Source organism: Salvelinus fontinalis, chromosome 13 (assembly GCF_029448725.1).
Source record: "Salvelinus fontinalis isolate EN_2023a chromosome 13, ASM2944872v1, whole genome shotgun sequence".
Classification (NCBI taxonomy): domain Eukaryota; kingdom Metazoa; phylum Chordata; class Actinopteri; order Salmoniformes; family Salmonidae; genus Salvelinus; species Salvelinus fontinalis.
The window spans coordinates 22590147-22609188 of record NC_074677.1 but is presented as its reverse complement, the minus strand read 5'-3'; the positions used below and the strand labels follow the sequence as shown (position 1 = coordinate 22609188).

Genomic DNA, 19042 nt, shown 5'->3' with positions numbered 1-19042 from the left:
TCTCTACATATAGTATACCCAGCAAACCAGCAAGGGGAATGTGAGCACACATGGGTTATTACATGTTGTGTCCGTTTATATGGTTCTTCTGTATTTGGTTCTATCTATTTGAGATTTTGGCACAAAAACCGTTGCTGGTGCTGGCATATATGTATTTATTGGGCTCCCGAGTGGCGCAGCGGTATAAGGCATTGCATCTCAGTGCTAGAGGCGTCACTACAGACACCTTGGTTCGAATCCAGGCTGTATCACAACCGGCTGTGATTGGGAGTCCCATTGGGTTGCGCACAATTGGCCCAGCGTCATCAGGGTTTGGCCGGTGTAGGCCGTCATTGTAAATAAAAATGTGTTCTTAACTGACTTGCCTAGTTAAATAAAGGTTACATTTTTTTATTTATTATCGAGTGAAATGTACCTTTGCATTTTATTTTGGTGAGGTTTAAAAATGTCCCGGTCCATCCATTCCCTCATCCTTCATCCCGCCAGTTGAATTACAACTAATAGATCAACCAACGTCCTCAGGTGACTGGGAAGGCACCATGTGGTACAGTTAGACCTACTGCTCTGCTGGCCAGGTTTGTCAGGGTGGTTGGGGTGAGGAAGAGGTAGGCTGTGAACTGAGTGTAGGAGACGTCAGGTGTTTGTCTGTGGCGGCGGCCATATCACAGACACTCCTCCACTTTAATCTTCTTGCTGACTCTATAACCAGTGCAAAACTAAAGACAAATAAAAATAAGATGAAAACATGGCATGTGAAGTTGTCACTTGACAACTTGAGAGTACTAGGCATTACATAATTCACACTGATATTATGGACACTGATAGCCTACCCTACCCATATTATTCTACTGCAGACTGGGGATGCGGAGGCTGACATGGCTGAATCTAAGGGAAAGCTGAAGAGGTTCCAGAGGCTAGTGAAAGTGAAGAAGGGAAGCCAGATGGGACTAGATGATGGAAAGACTGACAGCAATTGTGAGTTCTAATGGATGCACCTTGGCTCCAAATTCAAAGACAGAGCTGCCTGCCTGCTTGATACACAACAAATCCTATGAAAACAAAACCCTAGAATAATAGGGGCAACTCTCATTAACAATTGAAAGCTGATGATTTTATTGTTCTTTATAGAATAAATTATGTATCTATGAATGAATAGGACTAAAAAGCCCTTTATTTCTCTTCTTGTCCAGGTCACTTGGCAGACTCTGTGTTCAGTAACGACAGTCCCGTCATCACCTGCATCGGGCTGGGGAAGAAGACAGAGAAGAAGTCCTCGAAGGCTGACCCACCATCGCCACAGAAGCAGCAGACTAAGGAGACCAATGGGAAAGCTGTGGAAGGACCTTGGAGCACTGGGGTTCACGACCACCACTGGGGCCTCACAGAATTCCCTCCACCCTGGGATGTCCCCTACCACACCTGCCACCGGCCCCCAGGCGAGCCCCGGAACTATGGCTTTGACTTCACCCTGCCCCGAGCAACAGCTTGGGACCGCTTTGAGAGTCTGGTCCAGGAACTGGACAGCAAACAGACGCCGCCAGTGTTCTCACACCAACGGGTCATTCGCTCGATCACAGATCTGGACATCTCAGAATCCATGGTAAGATACGGTTCACTTAAAGGAGCTTACATACAGGTCTGACAGAGGTATTGTGGGAAGCTGTGGGACTGGTGTTTCCTGAGAAATGATTCTTTGTAGGGCACACTTCCCCCTACACAGGCAAATTTCTATTTGGTATTCATTTAACAATGAACAAGCTTATTAAGGTAATAGAACGGAAACTGCAATATACAGGCTTTGTGGTAATTCACCCCTTCCTGTGCTCACCAGTCGCTTGGCCACTTCCTCATAAGTAATTTTACTGGTTACAGTGGACTATCAAAAAAACTATGAAGACAACAGTTTGTGACATAGTCTGAAAAGTCTTTCAACCTTAAAAAATTGCAGTTATGGCAAAAAACGAATTACTCACATTATTACAACCCCAATCCAGCAGTCATCAATGAGGCTTTCTGGGTGCACTGAGGATTATTCAGTGTCTGTAGCTTGTTGACCAGACTTTCCACCTCCCACCTAAAAGTACAACACATGCATGTCTTTCATCACAGATAAACAGACTGTGTAGATATAGTCACATCCTGGCTGCCGTAGAGGAAATGTAGCTGCTCTGCAGATCTGTTGCAGTACAGTAGGTTGTTGATATGATGATTGGTCAAATAAGCAACAGCACAGTTGTTTTTTATCAACAACAAAAAAACTGACCAGCAGTTATTCAGATTCAGCACTATGCTTCAGAGGAAACCGTCAAATGTCTCAAACAAAGACACAAAGAGCAAGACAAAACCAAAGGTGAGATGATTTAAAAGTCTGTTTTTTTTGTGTAAAATGTGCTTTTCGATTTGCTGCTGTAATAACAAAAAACAACATTTTATATGGCTGGGCATTTTGTTTAAACATTTTTTAACTTAAAGTACTTGTTGTAATTTAAAATAAAAGGAAAAGTTCTAAAGCATATTTGCCAAACATTAGGCTGTATTACAGCGGTAACTCAGGATATTGAAAATGAAGATTCACTCAAAAGTTTGAGTTCATTATAAAAGCAATACTAGCATTTGTTGCTCTTACTATTTGACCATTATTTCTGTTAGAAATCATTAGCTTTCCCCAGTAGGTAACAGTGACTGCAGCCGGCCAAGGTTCACAGTTCACTAACGGTCAGATGATCATTGCGGGGCCACGCGCCAGGGTTTAATGTAACAGATGTTGGATGAGAGCCTCAGAATGACCACTAAAACTAATCTAATGGGCCGCCAGTGAACAACGGACCATTGCTTTTCACACAGTCACATTTTTTATGACGTTTATGCAGATTATTATCTTTCAATTAGCATAGTGCAGATGAGCAGATGACAGGTTTAAGGGCGAACAGCAGGATGTACTAGAATAATAAAATCCATAACAATAACGCTATTATATAACAGGAATACAACACACACACAAAATTGGAGCACAAGAATGACATGAAATACTATAATATTCAATGTATTACATTGGATTTAGTATAAGAGATTTACATTACATCACTTTATGGCAAACAGCCGACCATAACTGATACAAACCTCATTAGCTGTAGTGAAGCTGAACACCACTCAGTACTCATCCATTACCATACAGAAGTACTCATAATATTCATGATATCAATAGTAGTAGTAGTACAAAACAACAATACTACAAAGACAAGGTTTGGTTTGGCAGCTTTAGAAAATACATCTGTAGAGTTCAAACTGAACCTGCAGTTATATCATCACATCCAATCTTAGTCAAATGCAACATGACACAATAAGCACAAAAAAGATTAGGAGAAATCTCATAAAATGCCATAATGGAGCCTGGTGGTAATACAGACAGTACTATGTAAATACATGACCAGAGGAACAGCCAGATTAGATGTTTGGTTTACAAGGTATAGGCCTACTACAGACATTACTTGTTTGTATTGTACTTCTTTGAGTTCAACATAAACACGACAGACAGACAACATGTGTCCTGCTGTTACCATCCCAAACACGTTTTAATCTGTAAAGTTAATCTCTCATCTCACCCAGCGCTCCACCAGTTTTGGCCGATTTGACTCACTCAGACACCAACCAGCCCCAGTGAAGCCAGAGGAAAATGGAGGTGCTTTGGTACGTGAAGCATCTGTCTGATTTTGTCGGCTACTTCAACAAGTAATTCCTTATAAGTGACACTGTAAACTTTCTTAATTGTTTCTAAGGATGTGACGGCATGGAATTTTGGATTACGGTTATTTGTCAGCCAAATGACCGTGGTCACCGTTATAGCCGTTTGAATAGCAAAAAAAACAACATTTTCTCCTCTCCTCCGCTCATGACCGCATGTGCTGCCATAGAAATAGAATGACTAGAACGGTGGTCCCCATTCAAATGATGGCATAATGTGTGGACTGGCGGCCATTGCAAGCGTACCCATAGCAGAGATCATTTTGAGAAGAGGGGAATCTCACTCGAATCGTATTAACACCCATTGTGTACCTTTCCCATGTGTCGACAATGGGCAACGCGTTGCATTATGGGTGATTATGGGACAAGGAGATCACTCCTTCAAGAGTGGGAGTCAATTGGACGCTAAACTCAAAAAACAGCATTAGCATGAATTACTTGAACAAGAAGTACAACATTACGAATATTTTCCGAGATGTGAGATAATTAACTTGTTCTCTGTAATATCGTACATCTTTGAAATCGTGACATTACGTACTTTCGAGGAAAATAGGCAGGTTTCTCGACTCATATCCACAACATGAACGCGATTGGTCGACAGTCTGCTGGGTGGGGCGTTTATACGTGCCTCCATTTTTTGGCCACTGTGATTCATATCTTCTCCTTTCTAAGTATCTCTGCCCATAGGAGCAAAGCAGTAAGTAATAGCAGGAAGTGTACCCATCAATATGTGCAGTAATTTTTTTGATTAAACTCAACTGACATTACTTAGGTGATAATGCAAACCGTGCCAATATATCCATCAAACACCGGCTTCAAGGGCATAATCACTTTTATACAATGAGTTATAACAACATATTCAAATAATGATTCACATATTTTCATAAAAAACATTATTTTGATGAATTTATTCATACTATTTCATCCTCCCACAAGATATAGTCCTGACATAAATCTAAGGTTGATACCCAATCCGACTGGTCGTTCGTTCTATTGGTTCGGTTGATAGAGTAGTTAAGTCTTTGTTCTGTATCTATGGACGCGACCCAGTCGTTCTTTCTAAATGTTCCATTGCCACACTGGCTGGCAACGTTCTTATGCCTTTCATACTAGCTAGCCAACTACGGCTAACTTACAGTCACGTCAAACAGTGCAGTCAGAATAACAGAAAAGTAGCTGCATTTGTGTTTGTTTAACCTGTTTTCTAGTGACATTTATTTGGATACAGCCATAACAATGAGCTAATAATGCGCGATTTCGCCTGCATAGAAAATGTGCTCTCTCGTCAAGACACTGTTCAGAGGAGCTAGCCAACAACACAGCTAACCCAATCACTTCAAACTTAAGCTGGAAAGACTGCAAACTAGCAGCATTTCATTTAGTTTCACCTGTTTTCTATTGACATTTTTATATATCCATAAAAAGTATGCCAGCTGATTCATGAGTTCGACTAGCTGAGAAAAGCTGTCTGCCTGTCTGTCTCGTCCCGACTCCCTACACCTTCATTACTATGGGACTGCTGAAAATCGAATTTCAAAATGTTAACAATGTTGCAAATGTCGGAGAGACATACAGCAAGGTTAATACAAATCTCCGCAGTTGAAAACCAAATGCTAGTCTAAAAGAAATGGGAGATAATGTCTAGATGCTTTTTATAGTGGAGAATTGCCTGGCTGGACTGATGAGACAGTGGATTGCGCAGTGAGATGGAACAGAATAAATAGGCATTTTAATGTCATAGATTTAGCGGGTGGTAATGTGTGGAATGAACACCTGCTGGAATGCGATTTTTTAAATAATCATCATCCAGGATTATATCCACCCGTTGTATAATAAAAATATATTCCCATTGCATGAGCCACATAAATTAAATGAACATTCCAAACTCAGCAAAAAAGAAACATCCTCTCACTGTCAACTGCGTTAATTTTCAGCTAAATTTAACGTGTCAATATTTGAATGAACATAACAAGATTCAACAACTGAGACATAAGGGGGGGGGGGGGGGGTCAAAATCAAAAGTAACAGTCAGTATCTGGTGTGGCCACCAGCTGCATTAAGTACTGCAGTGCATCTCCTCCTCATGGACTGCACCAGATTTGCCAGTTATTGCTGTGAGATGTTACCCCACTCTTCCACCAAGGCACCTGCAAGTTCCCAGACATTTCTGGGGGGGAATGGCCCTAGCCCTCACCCTCCGATCCAACAGGTCCCAGACCTGCTCAATGGGATTGAGATCCGGGCTCTTTGCTGGCCATGGCAGAACACTGACATTCCTGTCTTGCAGGAAATCACATACAGAACGAGCAGTATGGCTGGTGGCATTGTCATGCTGGAGGGTAATGTCAGGATGAGCCTGCAGGAAGGGTACCACATGAGGGAGGAGGATGTCTTCCCTGTAACGCACAGCATTGAGATTGCCTGCAATGACAACAAGCTCAGTCCGATGATGTTGTGACACACCGCCCCAGACCATGATGGACCCTCCACATCCCAATCGATCCCGCTCCAGAGTACAGGCCTCGGTGTAATGCTCAATCCTTCGACGACCATCACCCCTGGTGAGACAAAACCGCAACTCGTCAGTGAAGAGCACTTTTATACCAGTCCTGTCTGGTCCAGCGACAGTGGGTTTGTGCCCATAGGCGGCGTTGTTGCCGGTGATGTCTGGTGAGGACCTGCCTTACAACAGACCTACAAGTCCTCAGTCCAGCCTCTCTCAGCCTATTGCGGACAGTCTGAGCATTGATGGAGGGATTGTGCGTTTCTGGTGTAACTCGGGAAGTTGTTGTTGCCATCATGTACCTGTCCCGCAGGTGTGATGCTCGGATGTACCTATCCTGTGCAGGTGTTGTTACACATGGTCTGCCACTGCGAGGACGATCAGCTGTCCATCCTGTCTCCCTGTAGCGCTCTTTTAGGCGTCTTACAGTACGAAACATTGCAATTTATTGCCTTTGCCACATCTGCAGTCCTCATGCCTCCTTACAGCATGCCTAAGGTACATTCACGCAGATGAGCAGGAATCTTGGGCATCTTTCTATTGGGGTTTTTCTGAGTCAGCAGAAAGGCCTCTTTAGTGTCCTAAGTTTTCATAACTGTGACCTTAATTGGTATTAACGACCGTTCCACAGGTGCATGTTCATTAATTGTTTATGGCTCATTGAACAATCATGGGAAACAGTGTTTAAACCCTTTACAAAGAAGATCTGTGAAGTTATTTGGATTTTTACAAATTATCTTTGAGAGACAGGGTCCTGAAAAAGGGGCATTTCTTTTTTTGCTGAGTTTACATTACCATGGAAATTATAGCATCACAATACCAGGCAGCCATTGCTAATGTAACCATGAGTTTACCAGTCAAATTCCAATCCCGTTCTATTCATTCTATTCCCATGTGTGCTGCTGCTGAAGTGAAGGGGGCTTTGCCTAGGCAACCAAAGACTTGTTTGGTACAACACCTTGCTTTTGTCAGCAAGGAGCAACAAAGTTTCATCACATTGTAAAGAGTTTATGTTACCGCAGAAACAGATTCAACCGCATGAATGCCTGGCCGTCCTATCTTCAGATTGTTCCACAAAAAAAACAATGGTTTCAAATGGTTATGACGTCTTTTTTTTGGGGGGGGGGGGGGGGGGGGGGATTGGTCTTCATCCATAATTGGCTGTTACACAGTACGGTTATTGTCCCAGCCCTAATTGTTTCAACATTAGTAGATTTGTATTTCTTTTTCCAAAATAAACTGATTCATGTTTCAAGCCAGCAGGGCTGGCTCATCTTTTTTAAATTATGTTGCTGTATCGTAGTTTAAGCATTTCAACTATGTAACAACAAGTGTATGTTGATATGTGTGCAGTCTGCAGAGGGAGAGCAGGTTAATAGTGGTGACCAGACCAGATCAGGAGGTATAGGCAAGAAGATGAAGGCCATCTCACTGACGATGAGGAAGAGGATGGGCAGGCAGTACGCTAAAGCCCTGTCAGAGGATATGGTGAGTGAGACAAAGCACGTTGTGGCAAACAGATCAACTGTGTTTTCTTTTCTTTATTTTTTAGTTTGAATAATTTTATTAATCGATTTAAACAAAATCAATATTGCACTTACATTTTTACATTGCAATTACCATTGTACAGTTTTTCTTTACATTGAAAACAAAACCGACAACCCCCCCAAACTCAACTGTATTTTTTGACATTCAGTGTGCCACAGACCTCTGATAAAAGCCAAACGAGTTAAATGAAAGTTGAACTAAAAGAAAGTTGATGTCTGAATGCAGAGGTATAGGCTGATATGTAGGAAATGTACAGTAAGACCAAGTCCACATAAATGAACAATATAAAACCAACAGAACAGGAACCTTGGAAGTGAATAGTACAGAATGATAATACAGTGATCAGAGTGGTAATAGAATACAGTAATAATACAGTGCATGGCTCATCAGGAAGTAAAGAAAGGAGGATTATAAGTTATGACGAACAAGTTATGGTAGGCTTTTAGTCCAGAGACCAACATGTCCAAACACTGGTCAGTACAGGACAAAGACTCATTAACACGTCACCTGGTAACCAAGTAATTTGTGAAGCTAAAAAAACAACCCTTCTCTCACAAAGAGAACGAGGGAGGTACAGTCAGAGCCTATGGAGCAGGTATAGGGGGATTACACACAGCTCCTGCCTATGTCAAGTCTCAGTTATAAATGGCAAGGCAGCTCTGTGTGGATTAAGGACTCAGAGAGAGAGGAGAGAAGCTACTCTGTGTTCTTGCACAAACTGCCTGGGATACTGAGCCGTTTTGGCACACGGAACATCTTAGAACCCTGCCCCGACCCGGCCCTCTGATTAGTTTAGCTTTCTCCTTTCCTTCTTCCTCAACCGCCATGCTGTGAGAGGAGATGAGATGGGGAGTGACGGCATAAAGAGAAAAGGAGGGCAAAGAAAATAAAAAAAAAACATGACCTGTTCTGTTGTTTTTTTACTGGTAGTGCGACGAGACGGAGAGAGATGAAGAAGGAGAAGGGGATGTTGTTTACGGCGTCCATTTATTTCCAAAAGGACACAGAAAGTCCAGTCACTCTCTGGAAAGCCTCTACAGTCTCAATAGTGGACAAAGCTCCTCCAGTAAGCACACAGCCAACATCTTACTGGATTCAACAAGTTCACTCTCTCTTTACTAATGCAATTTTAGGTTACTCTGCAGTTGATAAAAATCAAGTGTGTAGTCTCATCTGCTAAGGCATGTTGTTGGACCTTGATTTACCCAACAAAGGATGCCTGACAAACATAATCACAGTCAAAATTCTAAACTGTCAATATTTAATTCACCGCCATAACCATCATACTGTAACTTAATATTATAATTGTTAAGTACTGTTAGACAGGACTACTGTTAGACCAGCATCAATCATAGGAGGCTGCTGAGGGGAGGACGGCTCATAATAATGGCCGGAACGGTGCGAATGGAATGGCATCAAACAACTGACAACCATGTGTTTAATGGATTTGATACCATTCCCCTAATTCCGCTCCAGCTATTACCACAGGCCTGTCCTCCACAATTAAGGTGCCACCAACCTCCTGTGGCATCAACCCTCATGAATAGACATCGCATTAAGGAGTAAAAAAACTACCTCACTATGTAGCATGATGTATGACAACACCCACAATGCTCACCGTAACACATTCGACCCTGTGTTTGTAAAGGTTGTTGTGAAGCTAACATGATGTCTGTCTCCTACCAATCCAACTGTGCTGCGCCCTAGGTGGGGTTACCAGTGGGTCAGACGGCTCCAGTAACAGAGACAGTCTGAGGCTGGATGAGGAACTGCCCCTTTCCTACACAGGCCAGTTCTGTGGCAAAGCCCGGGTCCACACTGACTTTGTCCCCAGTCCCTACGACACTGAATCACTCAAACTTAAGGTAACCTACCTGACTGAACCACCTGACTGAATTGTCAAACCTGTCCTTCAGCACATCCTCGTGGATTTTTAAGCAGTTGAGATAGAGCCAATGTCTTGCAAAGTAGCTTGTGTAGACCTAATACATTGCATTGCTCAAGTAAAATGCCAATTTCTTCTTTCAGGTAGGGGATGTGATTGAGATCATCAGCAAACCTCCTATGGGGATATGGACAGGCATGCTGAACAACAAGGTGGGGAACTTTAAGTTCATCTACGTAGACCTCATAGTAGAGAAGGTTCCTGAACCGCCTCAGAAGATGACACACAGGAGGAGCAGGAGACCCCGGCCCAAAACGCTACAGGAACTCCTAGAGCGCCTCAATTTGGAGGTAAACTGACTCTCTCTCTCGCTCTCTCACTGTCTCTCTCTCTCACTCTCTTCTCTGTCTCTCTCCTCAAACCTGCTGTCACAAACAATCGCTCTCAAACAAACTTGTTTCCTGCATTCTTTAAAAAAAACTATAAATTGCATCTTTAGAGAACCATACATTTCTGATGTCAACACAGTGATGACAGACAGGATTGAGATGTTTTTGTTGTAACATGATGGCTTGCTTACCGATTGGTATTGTTTCTCTGTGTTGTAGGAATATGCCTCCTCCCTGCTCCTTAATGGGTACCAGACAGTAGATGACCTGAGGGAGCTGAAGGAGCAGCATCTGGTGGAACTCAATGTGACTGATTCTGAACACAGACATCGTCTGATGGCTGCCGTCGAGTGCCTCCAAGAACCCCAAAGTGAGTCAGGGCAGTCTTTTCCCTACTTTGATTTCCAGGTGGGATGCAAAGGCACTCAAGACAACACCTGGGCCTTCTGGCATCAACATTGCCAATTTAAACCAATAACAATCCAAACTCTTAGGTGAGGCGCTCCAGAGCTGCTAGTTCTGACAAAAACAGTAGGTGTGGAGGAGATCAATATTCCTTCTAAGCATATGTACTGTATTTAGATTGCCAAAGGTCTGGTTTTAGATGTCAAGCGGATAAGGAAGGGTATACCGCCAGCGGAGGAAGTGCTGTATCAGGGCCGTGGTATCAGGGACACAGATAAAAGGCTAATGATAACTGGATAACCACCACTTACAGGACAGAGAACACAACAGGACAGTTACCACATAATTCAACACAGTCACAACCAATCATTCAGGACAGTTACCACACACGGTTCAAAAGAGTTACAATGAACAATTCAGGACAGTTACAGCAAACAGCTCACAACAGTTACCAATCACAGTTTAAAACCATTAACAATACTGCTAAATTGGCAAACTGTCTATTATAACAAAGTAATATCACGGCAAGAAGTGAACTTCAGAATACAACATTAATTGAGTGCATCTCACAGTGTGTTAATTACAGGATATCAGCCATCTTGTCCTGGCCATAGCTAGATAAAGAAGATGTATTACACTGCTAATACCTTAAGAGTCAGTTGCTAGAAGGACATGAAAGGAAAGGCTGAGTGGTAGTCAAGAAACATAACATTGAGTGATGCAAGACAAGACAAGCTACTAACAGGAAATGTCATTTTCAGAAGCCACTGTGGTTTGGGTGTTGCACTCGCCCATATATCTTGTTTTTCAATCTTGTGCAAACGCTTTGGATCTTTTGAACTTCACTTTTAGCTGCAGTAACCAAAAGTAACAAGGTCTCGGACTCAGAGATTCAACAGCCTACATAAATATTGAAACATACCAGCTACAATAGGCATAATATTTCAGTGCTTGAGAGAAAAAGGAAACTATGACAACAGTTTTTTCTGCAACTCTGATATTGTGGGAGCATATCAGATCTGTGGACATAACATTTAAATAGACCACAATAAGCTCTCTAAGCCCCTATGTCTGTTCCATTCCAGGTGATGGTCAGAAGGAGGGAGAGTTAAACAAGGAAGCCAAGTCCCCAACTGAGAGTATTAAAGCCGACCTGAACTGCCCCAGAGACTCTGGCTGCTACATGCCTTCTGACTGCTCAGACAACAGCAAGGAAGAGACAGACATCCACGTGCCAGCACTGCACCATCATTCTCCCATGGCTCAGACCTAACTGCCACCAGCAGATAGACACTCCTAAGGGTCTTTCAGAAAAACTATCGATGTGGATCCATGCAATAATTGTCTCATGCGATAGACCCTTTACGTAGGACAAGAGCACTCCTCTTTGCTTTCATACTGCATTCAGTATCAGTAGCCTATGTGGCTGGCATTGCAGTTGTTATGCATTAACCCACTATTTGCACGTAATTTCAACCCCAAAAAATCTGTGATGACAGTGAATCAACTTTTAACCTAAATCCAATGACAATGTTGATTTTAACGTTAAATTCACATTAGTTGACAACTCAACCAAATGTAAATCAAAACTAGATGTTGAACTGAGGTCTGTGCCCAGTGGTTATCTACTGTACACCAAAGGCAGACCAGGCATTTCCTGAGTTGGCTTGGGTGCTGGTTTGTAATTGTTGATGATGTATCCCAAGCCTTTACAGTTATTCCTCAAGTCTCGTGAGTCATCCTGTCATTGGACCTGTGAAATCATTGCAGTAGGTTAGGCTTTGTTTTTAGCATAATGTGCAATGTCAACATTACTGTGTGTGGGTGTACAGTACATTTTCAGAAGTGCACGTGGAAGAGAGAGATTAAATGAGGGTCTAAAGCATTTTTCTACTGTATCTCAGATTTATGGTATTATTGAACATTTTGTTAAAGTGATTTGAGAGTTAGCAGCTTACTGACAGTTTTTTGAAAGCTCTCCTTCATTCTAACAATTGTTTTACCAATGTAACGACTATGAAATGCAATATTTTTCCAAAAATAAAGTATTATAATTTTCTGCAGCTGTTAAATCATTTCTGGTGAGAATGGCACAAGGGGATACATTGTTTTTCTTCTGAATTTTCATCAGGAAGAACAACCAGCAGAGGTACGGCAATATAGGCCTACAATTGGTTGGTAAAAATTCTTCATAATACAGTAATATATTAACATTTGCATAGGCATGAAATAAGCACACTGGATACATTTACATTCTTTATTTAAGCAAGTCGCTGATTTCAGATGGAAATCTGAGAGGTACATCACTCCACCCTTACTTCAGAGCAGGAGTCCACATGGTGGAAGTGTTGTCCAAATCTCTCAGTAAACACCATATATCCTGGATTGGGCCTAATCCAACACAGGCCTATTTATTCCTAAATGTATAATCCTAAACTGAACAGATTTGACCATTCTGTTGTTAGCAGTGTGCCATTTATAATGAATGGAGAAACGTTTATAATAGCACAATCATGACTCTTTTAAGGAACAGATCTGTGAAACACTGCAATTTAAAAATATACCTGTTTTGCCAACTCACACAATTATGGGGTTTAAACTCGACTAGAAACACTTTAAAAATTACAGTAAGTACATTTGCACATGGTAAAAATAAAAGGTAAAAATAAAATCCAAAATATCCATAGTATATGATGTACAACTACACGGTCATGTTTCCCCAAGATAAAGGGACACATCTATTGCTTTATTTCCACATATGATCCACATATAGTTCAAGTCAAAAGTTCTGACACACCTACTCATTCAAGAGGTTTTCTTTATTTTTACTATTTTCTACATTGTAGTATAATAGTGAAGACATCAAAACTATGAAATAACACATATGGAAACATGTAGTATTCCAAAAAGTTTTAAACAAATAAACATATATTTTATATTATAGATTCTTCAAAGTAGCCACCCTTTGCCTTGATGACAGCTTTGCACACGCTTGGCATTCTCTCAACCAGCTTCACCTGGAATGCTTTTCCAACAGTCTTGAAGGAGTTCCCACATATGCTGAGCACTTTTCCTTCACTCTGCCGTCCAACTCTTCCCAAACCATCTCAATTGGATTGAGGTCGGGGGATTGTGGAGGCCAGATCATCTGATGCAGCACTCCATCACTCTCCTTCTTGGTCAAATATCCCTTACACAGCCTGGATGTGTGTTGAGTCATTGTCCAGTTGAAAAACAAATGATAGTCCCACTAAGCGCAAACCAGATGGGATGGCGTATCGCTTCAGAATGCTGTGGTCGCCATGCTGGGTAAGTGTGCCTTGAATTCTAAATAAATCATTGACAGTGTCACCAGCAAAGCACCATCACACCTCCTCCTCCATGCTTTACGGTGGGAACCACACATGCGGAGATTATCCGTTCACCTACTTTGCAACTCACAAAGACAGAGCAAGTCTTTTCTTCTTATTGGTGTCCTTTAGTAGTGGTTTCTTTGCAGAAATTCGACCATGAAGGACTATTTCACGCAGTCTCCTCTGAACAGTTGATGTTGAGATGTGTCTGTTACTTTAAATCTGTGAAGCACTTATTTGGTCTGCAATTTCTGAGGCTAGTAACTCTAATGAACTTATCCTCTGCAGCAAAGGTCCTCATGGGAGCCAGTCATCATAGCGCTTGATGGTTTTTGAGACTGCACTTGAAGAAACTTTCAAAGTTCTTGAAATTTTCCATATTGACTGACCTTCATGTCTTAAAGTAATAATGGATTGTCATTTCTCTTTGCTTATTTGAGCTGTTCTTGGCATAATATGGACGTGGTCTTTTACCAAATAGGGCTATCATCCATATACCACACCTACCTTGTCACAACCCAACTGATTGGCTCAAATGCATTAAGAAGTAAAGAAATTCCACAAATTAACTTTTAACCAGGCACACCTGTTAATTGAAATGCATTCTAATTGACTACCTCATGAAGCTGGTTGAGAGAATGCCAAGAGTGTGCAAAGCTGTCAAGGAAAAGGGTGGCTACTTTGAAGAATCTCAAATGTAAAATATATTTGATCTGTTTAACACTTTTTTGGTTACTACATGATTCCATATGTGTTATTTAATAGTTTTGATTATTCTACAATGTAGAAAATAGTAAAAATAAAGAAAAAAACCTGGAATGAGTACTGTAGGTGTGTCCAAACTTTTGACTGGTTCTGTTCCTGAAATACTATTTATAGGAGTTGTGTCATATAACAATATAAGTACTGAAACACACTGCCCCTGTAACAGACTCTTATTGTAACATACCTAGAAACTACTTTACAAAAAGGCAGCCACGTGAAGAGATAAGGATATAATAACTTCAACCTAAAGCAAACCAATCATGGCATGACAGAATAGGCAGAGAAAATATGATTGCAACATGGACTACGTTGACTATTGAATGCCCTTCATGTGCATACCTGTATAACCACAATGCAAGAACAGTGTACATTCCCAATGATGCAAAATGTCCTTCACACATCGATAGGAGGACACACACTACTTATCATGAGAGTGAATTCAGTCTTATAATAGCATACTACACTGCTCAAAAAAATAAAGGGAACACTTAAACAACACAATGTAACTCCAAGTCAATCACACTTCTGTGAAATCAAACTGTCCACTTAGGAAGCAACACTGATTGACAATACATTTCACATGCTGTTGTGCAAATGGAATAGACAAAAGGTGGAAATTATAGGCAATTAGCAAGACACCCCCAATAAAGGAGTGGTTCTGCAGGTGGTGACCATAGACCACTCAGTTCCTATGCTTCCTGGCTGATGTTTTGGTCACTTTTGAATGCTGGCGGTGCTTTCACTCTAGTGGTAGCATGAGACGGAGTCTACAACCCACACAAGTGGCTCAGGTAGTGCAGCTCATCCAGGATGGCACATCAATGCGAGCTGTGGCAAGAAGGTTTGCTGTGTCTGTCAGCGTAGTGTCCAGAGCATGGAGGCGCTACCAGGAGACAGGCCAGTACATCAGGAGACGTGGAGGAGGCCGTAGGAGGGCAACATCCCAGCAGCAGGACCGCTACCTCCACCTTTGTGCAAGGAGTAGCAAGTGGAGCACTGCCAGAGCCCTGCAAAATGACCTCCAGCAGGCCACAAATGTGCATGTGTCTGCTCAAACGGTCAGAAACAGACTCCATGAGGGTGGTATGAGGGCCTGACGTCCACAGGTGGGGGTTGTGCTTACAGCCCAACACCGTGCAGGACGTTTGGCATTTGCCAGAGAACACCAAGATTGGCTAATTCGCCACTGGCGCCCTGTGCTCTTCACAGATGAAAGCAGGTTCACACTGAGAACATGAGCACATGTGACAGACGTGACAGAGTCTGGAGACGCCGTGGAGAACGTTCTGCTGCCTGCAACATCCTCCAGCATGACCGGTTTGGCGGTGGGTCAGTCATGGTGTGGGGTGGCATTTCTTTGTGGGGCCGCACAGCCCTCCATGTGCTCACCAGAGGTAACCTGACTGCCATTAGGTACCGAGATGAGATCCTCAGACCCCTTGTGAGACCATATGCTGGTGCGGTTGGCCCTGGGTTCCTCCTAATGCAAGACAATGCTAGACCTCATGTGGCTGGAGTGTGTCAGCAGTTCCTGCAAGAGGAAGGCATTGATGCTATGGACTGGCCCGCCCGTTCCCCAGACCTGAATCCAATTGAGCACATCTGGGACATCATGTCTCGCTCCATCCACCAACGCCACGTTGCACCACAGACTGTCCAGGAGTTGGCGGATGCTTTAGTCCAGGTCTGGGAGGAGATCCCTCAGGAGACCATCCGCCACCTCATCAGGAGCATGCCCAGGCGTTGTAGGGAGGTCATACAGGCACGTGGAGGCCACACACACTACTGAGCCTGATTTTGACTTGTTTTAAGGACATTACATCAAAGTTGGATCAGCCTGTAGTGTGGTTTTCCACTTTAATTTTGGGTGTGACTCCAAATCCAGACCTCCATGGGTTGATACATTTTTGTGTGATTTTGTTGTCAGCACATTCAACTATGTAAAGAAAAAGGTATTTAATAAGAATATTTCATTCATTCAGATCTAGGATGTGTTATTTTAGTGTTCCCTTTATTTTTTTGAGCCGTTTATTTAGAACACCAAACCATGACAATCCTCTCAGAGGGAAAAGAAAATAACTGAAAAACAAAAGTCATATTTACAAAAAGTTGAGAAGAAAAAACATCCCATGATCCTTCAGAGCTTGAAATACAACTTTTAAAAAGGTCACTCCAGCAAGTAGATCAACAGTCTTCAAAACATTGAACATTCACAACTTTTAGAAGTTCAAAGTTCTAACATGTTGGCGGAAACATCTAAGTTTAAAGTAGCAGCCATTGTGATTCTGTCTGTTGCAGTCTCCGTGTGATGTCGTCATAAGTGTAGTTGGCACAACCAGCTCAAACAGGTACAGAGACAACACATCTGTACTGCGCATTGCATTGCCATTCTCAGGATATAGAGACAATTCATCTGAACTGCCCATTGTCCAGGCCATTCTCCAGGTATACAGACACAGCTCACTTGTACTGCCCAATGTCATAGCCATTCTCTGGATATAAATGTTCATCTGTATTGGTTACTCCATTGCTTACCTCTAAAAAAGGAGAGAAAAAAGAAGAGTTCAACTTTGACCCTCACTCTTTTCCATTCTTGATTTGGTTCAGTGGGTTAGTTGGAGAATAGTGCTGGCAACATCAGGGTTGTGGGTTTGATACATGTATGGGCTACATACTGATTATACTGTATGTTTCCGTGTCAACTTCCAACAATTCTGTCAGTTGCTTTGGATAAAAGTGTCTGCTAAATGCCTATATTATATTTGATTTATTACGGACCTGAGAATATGAGTTTCTCCTTCATGATGTTGACGTCTCGGCTGGGCCGGCGTGTCACAGCACTCAGCATGATCTGCTCTGGGTTGTAGTTCTGCATGCCACTCATCCTCCATCTGACAGGGCGACACCGCACCGTCAGAGACACATTTAGAGTCAATATAAAACATAGTCAAATGATGAATACATATTGATAAATACATATCTAAATGAAACAGTGTACACTGAGTACAAGCGTTAGAGCTTCAGACACAAGTAAAGCACAAGGACAGAAAACAACAAAGCAACATGGGCCATGGGAGTCACCCCAGTTACCTGATCAAGTGATAGCTGACAGACGCCAGAGTGCAGCAGAGAAACGTAGCATGCAGATCAGGCAGAACAAAATCAGTCGGAACAGATCAGGCAGAACAGAGGACAAATAGGGAAGAACGAGAGAGAGAAGGGAATGAAAGAGGACATAAGAAAAAAATATGATATGGACAAACAGAAGGAGAGAAATTGCCAGATGAGGAGGAGAAGAGACAGGGCAGTGAAAGGGAAAGAGCAGAAGCGTCAGTTTAGAAGCAGAAGGCTACGCAACACAAAGTTCAGAACACACAGACCTTTACATTTACACAACAGTCCTGAGAAACACTTAGTACATCAGACTAGACAATGGAGCAGAGCAGACATATCACTGAAGTGTGTGCATCCAGCTTTCATCGCGGATCAGTGGAGAAGAGAACTTTGCAGTGTTATTACAATACTCTGGAAATACTCAAAAGTGTGAGGGTGAGGGGTATGCTGCAAATACACAACCATTCACAGCTAAATGAAAGGAGATTCAGTTTGATCGTAATGGAAAATGGGAACTTACTTTTGAAAGATGAATATTCCTGTAACTATGGCGATGGAGACAAGATCTGAGGTGATCCAGACTAAGCAGTATTCATATGGGCTCTGTAAACAAGAACAGCTGTTCAGAACCAACATCCACCACTAGATCGCAGCATCACCACAAATATACTATACCTCTTATCATGATGAACATGCGATGACGATCAGAACATGAATGAAACTACTTGAGTTTTAAGTCCTAGTCTCGAGCTGTGTCCTTGGGTCTGCTGCTGTGTCCCCGCGCCTCACTTCGCTCTTACCCAGCTATTCTGCTGTTCCCTAGTCACTATCTGTACTCTCTCCTGCGATCCCCAGCCTCTCTGTGTTGCCTTGCCTCTGTACTGTAGCAGTTAAAAGGGATACCCAGTCATAGAAAATGTACTGTTACACTCACACTCTTCCATATGTCTATACTGTACTAAAAGTGTAGTTATTGCAATGAAGTGGTGTAGACGGAGATTCTTACCATGAGCCAGATGGGGTAGGGCACCTTGCGGAGGACCTGGGGGGCGTCGGAGGAGACAGAAGGCACTCCGCTGCACCACAGCACTGAGTAGAGCCACGGCTCATTCACCGGGTACACCATCACACTCATGTTGTTCACCAGGAAGTCCCTACAAAGATAAATAGTTATTGGACATGCTGGTCTGTGAGTAACCGTAACGCAGGGTGAGGTTAGGGTTTAAGATAAGATTCTAGGACTTTTTAGATGACATGTTTGGACCTCCCAGATAACATTTTGGACAATCCCAGCAGGTGAATGGTTAGGGTTAGAGTTTGAGAGTAACAGTAGTATGTC

General features: G+C 42.4%; 3 protein-coding genes across 5 annotated transcripts in view; 1 reads left to right on the top strand and 2 right to left on the bottom strand.

The window, feature by feature from the left end:
- nrip1b (nuclear receptor interacting protein 1b) overlaps positions 1-2065 on the bottom strand; it is a 142496-nt gene extending 140431 nt beyond the window's left edge. The window contains exons 1-2 of the mRNA XM_055942068.1: positions 1974-2065; positions 416-716 (exon numbers count right to left, since the gene is read on the bottom strand). The gene's annotated coding sequence lies outside the window, so the exon portion shown is untranslated. The remainder of the gene's footprint in view (positions 1-415; positions 717-1973) is intronic.
- Positions 2066-2111: 46 nt separating this feature from the next.
- Positions 2112-12530, top strand: samsn1b (SAM domain, SH3 domain and nuclear localisation signals 1b). Of its 2 annotated transcripts, XM_055942086.1 has the most exons (8): positions 2113-2350; positions 3607-3687; positions 7598-7732; positions 8723-8858; positions 9500-9657; positions 9821-10027; positions 10286-10436; positions 11557-12530. In XM_055942086.1, the coding sequence occupies exons 1-8, from the start codon at positions 2288-2290 to the stop codon at positions 11742-11744; spliced, it is 1119 nt and encodes a 372-aa protein (XP_055798061.1). In that variant the 5' UTR covers positions 2113-2287; the 3' UTR covers positions 11745-12530. The 2 variants fall into 2 exon arrangements, with proteins under 2 accessions (XP_055798062.1, XP_055798061.1); XM_055942087.1 differs by lacking the exon at positions 3607-3687 and having other exon boundaries at positions 2112-2350.
- Positions 12531-12714: 184 nt separating this feature from the next.
- LOC129868260 (glycerophosphodiester phosphodiesterase domain-containing protein 5-like) overlaps positions 12715-19042 on the bottom strand; it is a 60541-nt gene continuing 54213 nt past the window's right edge. For both annotated transcript variants that reach the window (XM_055942077.1, XM_055942078.1), the window contains exons 13-16: positions 18710-18857; positions 18224-18306; positions 17368-17480; positions 12715-17126 (exon numbers count right to left, since the gene is read on the bottom strand). In XM_055942077.1, coding sequence (XP_055798052.1) covers positions 17050-17126; positions 17368-17480; positions 18224-18306; positions 18710-18857 — 421 coding nt within the window. In that variant the 3' untranslated portion in view covers positions 12715-17049. The remainder of the gene's footprint in view (positions 17127-17367; positions 17481-18223; positions 18307-18709; positions 18858-19042) is intronic.